We start from the raw sequence: 2,747 nt of genomic DNA on the forward strand, positions 1-2,747 counted from the left end.
TTGACTAAGATCTCATCATTATAAATGATCATACCAAATTTCATTCAAATAGGATGAAAACTGTAGTCTCTATTGTGTTCACAAACAAATTTTGATGCGTTTTTCATAAATCAAGGGCAATAACTCAAAAACCGTTCATCAAAAGATCGTCAAATTCAAACTTGTCCAAGATCTCATGAATGTAAATGATCACACCGAATTTCATTCAAATCAGATAAAAACTGTTGTCTCTATTGCGTTCACAAGCCAATTGTAGACGGACAGGGGCGACGACAATATACGACCACACTATAATGTGGGCGTATAAAACATAGCAGCAAAGTTATTGATAAAGAAAGTGATATAATTGCTGTCTGAATACTTGTAAATACATCTCAATTTCAGTTATACGCCGAACTTACAATAATAAAATATGCCATCGTTAATAATAAAAAAGTTCCAACAAATCCATAAAATACTTCCTTGCAGTTAGATACTTTATTCATGTCTGGTTTTGAACACACCAAATGCGAGGCTCAAAACGCAATGAGAGAAATTTTGTCAGGACAGCGGCATTAGCCTGCTCTTTTTCGATTTCCAACTGTCGAGGATCTTTAACGTGCACAGCCTGTAGTACACAGGGCCTCGGTTTATTGTCCCATCCGAACGACTAGACGCTTTTTCCATGTCAGCCTCTCTTACCTGCATCACTGACAGGGGGAAACCGGGTTGAAAAATCCGAAGGTATTATCTCGACCTATGCCGGGATTGAACTCCGGACCTTCAAGTTAGCCAGCAAGCGTCTAACTCACTGAGCCACCGCAGCTCCCTCAAAATGAAGGAAATAAGCTAACAGAAAGATATAGAACACTACTTACTGTAACAGTCTTATCAAGGAAATCTTTAACAAATTGAAACTGTGGTATATAGCGATGTGTGAAACATCTAAGAATGTTGAATAGTAACTCTATTTCATTGGTATTATATCTAAAATATAAACATTTATTCTCAAGCTTTGCAACTTAAAGGGATACTACGTCTTTTAATTTTGTTAAAATTTGGCCAATAACAGTATATATCCATCAATGGACTTACCTGGTGTCCTAATTATACATCAAGTCCCTCTATAATCTGATATATCCACAAAATCAAGTAATTAATTATAAAATGCTTAATACATCCATTAAGCAATTTTCAAATCGTGAGTCTAGGTAATCACAAGGGGAAGTAACTCTCAAGTGGGGTTTCCCGCGTCCTTGACCTCTACTCTTGAAATGACCTTGACATTGTCAGACATAGTTTGAAGACGGAATAATAATGCCTCGTAGGAGATTAAGCGACTCCGCGAATGAATTTAGAATGAATACTGCACCACTAACACAATTTTCAACGAATATTAATCATGGCAAAGTTGTTTGTATACACAGGAAGATGATTGTTTCCTGTTTTAGCGTTGATTACCCAGACTCTTTTTTGCTCAAACTAAACGGTTTCATCGCTTGCTCACTTTTAAAAAATTCTGATTATAGTTTTATTGTCGCTTTTTCAAACTTGATAAAGTGTGGGATGCATTCTTATTTAACCAATGGTCACTATTAAACACAAATATTAGCCACAGGAAGGTAGAGTAGATAAAGTCAAGGAAAAAGATATTAGAAAGAATCTGTATGTAAGAAATAGTCATAGGTAAAGGAAGTAAAGATATATGGACATATAAGTTAAGACATTTTGTTGACCCCTGATTGTAAAGTCAGAAAGTTTTTTATAACTTCTGCATTTGTCAATATTCTACAGCCATAACAACTAGAAAAGATGCAAGTAGATGGATGGAAACTTTAAAGATGGGTTCCCTTATTTTCAATTTATGAAAATGAAAATGCTAATACTTAAATAGAATAGAATAGAAAGTAGAGGTGTTCTAATGACTTGGAAAAATACCAGTTTGCCTCACATGTCCATTATTAATTCATAATTAGCTAAATAAGAAGAGAATTACCAGCAGAATTCCAATGAGTGACCGATCAAGAAAGGTCAAAAAGTCTTTTTTTGTTTATCCAGACTGTACATACATGGACATTTATGATTAGTTAAAACTATTAATTATATGCAACAAGAACATAATGATATGATTAAGAATATATAATAATTCATAAGAAACACCAATCAATCGAATAGTTTGCTTAATTTGACACTTAAAAAAAAGGAAACCCATCTTTAATAACTATATAAATTAAAGTTACATTTTTGGTCATATTTCACACAGTTGTGGTGATAAAGTTGATAATAAAGCTAAGCTTGTTTTGGGTGAGTTTCTCGATAAACTAGACCAGTAAATATACATATAATCAACCTTTGTGAAGTGGAGAGTAGATAAAACAAAAAACACAAGGGGTATATTATGGTATAACTCACTTCTTTAATGACGACACGTGTAAATTGTGTTGAAACGTTATGTGCTTTGTTATTAAAGAAGTGAGTTATACCAGAATATACCACTTGTGTTTTTTGTTATATCTACTTCAATACTTACTTGAAAAATGTCAGTAAACATTTGACTAATAAAGCTGGTTCTTTCCAGTGTTTGAAATCCATGGAGTCCTAAAAGAACAATAATTCAACTTAGACCATACAAAATAAATAGTCTGTTTTACAGGCATTTTTTTCAAAAATCCGGGCGAATTTATTATTTATAAATGCTTTTTTAGATTTTCAACTGGAATAAATCCGAGCGAGCCAAAGCATTTATTATTTATTACCACAAATTGAAT

At 33.1% G+C, this 2,747-nt stretch overlaps 1 protein-coding gene across 1 annotated transcript in view; it reads right to left on the bottom strand.

Annotated features, from left to right (window-relative positions):
* LOTGIDRAFT_140419 (hypothetical protein) overlaps positions 1–2,747 on the bottom strand; it is a gene marked incomplete at both ends in the record, with an annotated part of 59,361 nt that overhangs the window by 49,140 nt on the left and 7,474 nt on the right. The window contains 2 exons of the mRNA XM_009050211.1: positions 858–966; positions 2,510–2,577. Of these exons, the coding sequence (XP_009048459.1) occupies positions 858–966; positions 2,510–2,577 (177 nt within the window). The remainder of the gene's footprint in view (positions 1–857; positions 967–2,509; positions 2,578–2,747) is intronic.

Source organism: Lottia gigantea, assembly GCF_000327385.1.
Source record: "Lottia gigantea unplaced genomic scaffold LOTGIsca_147, whole genome shotgun sequence".
Lineage (NCBI taxonomy): Eukaryota > Metazoa > Mollusca > Gastropoda > Lottiidae > Lottia > Lottia gigantea.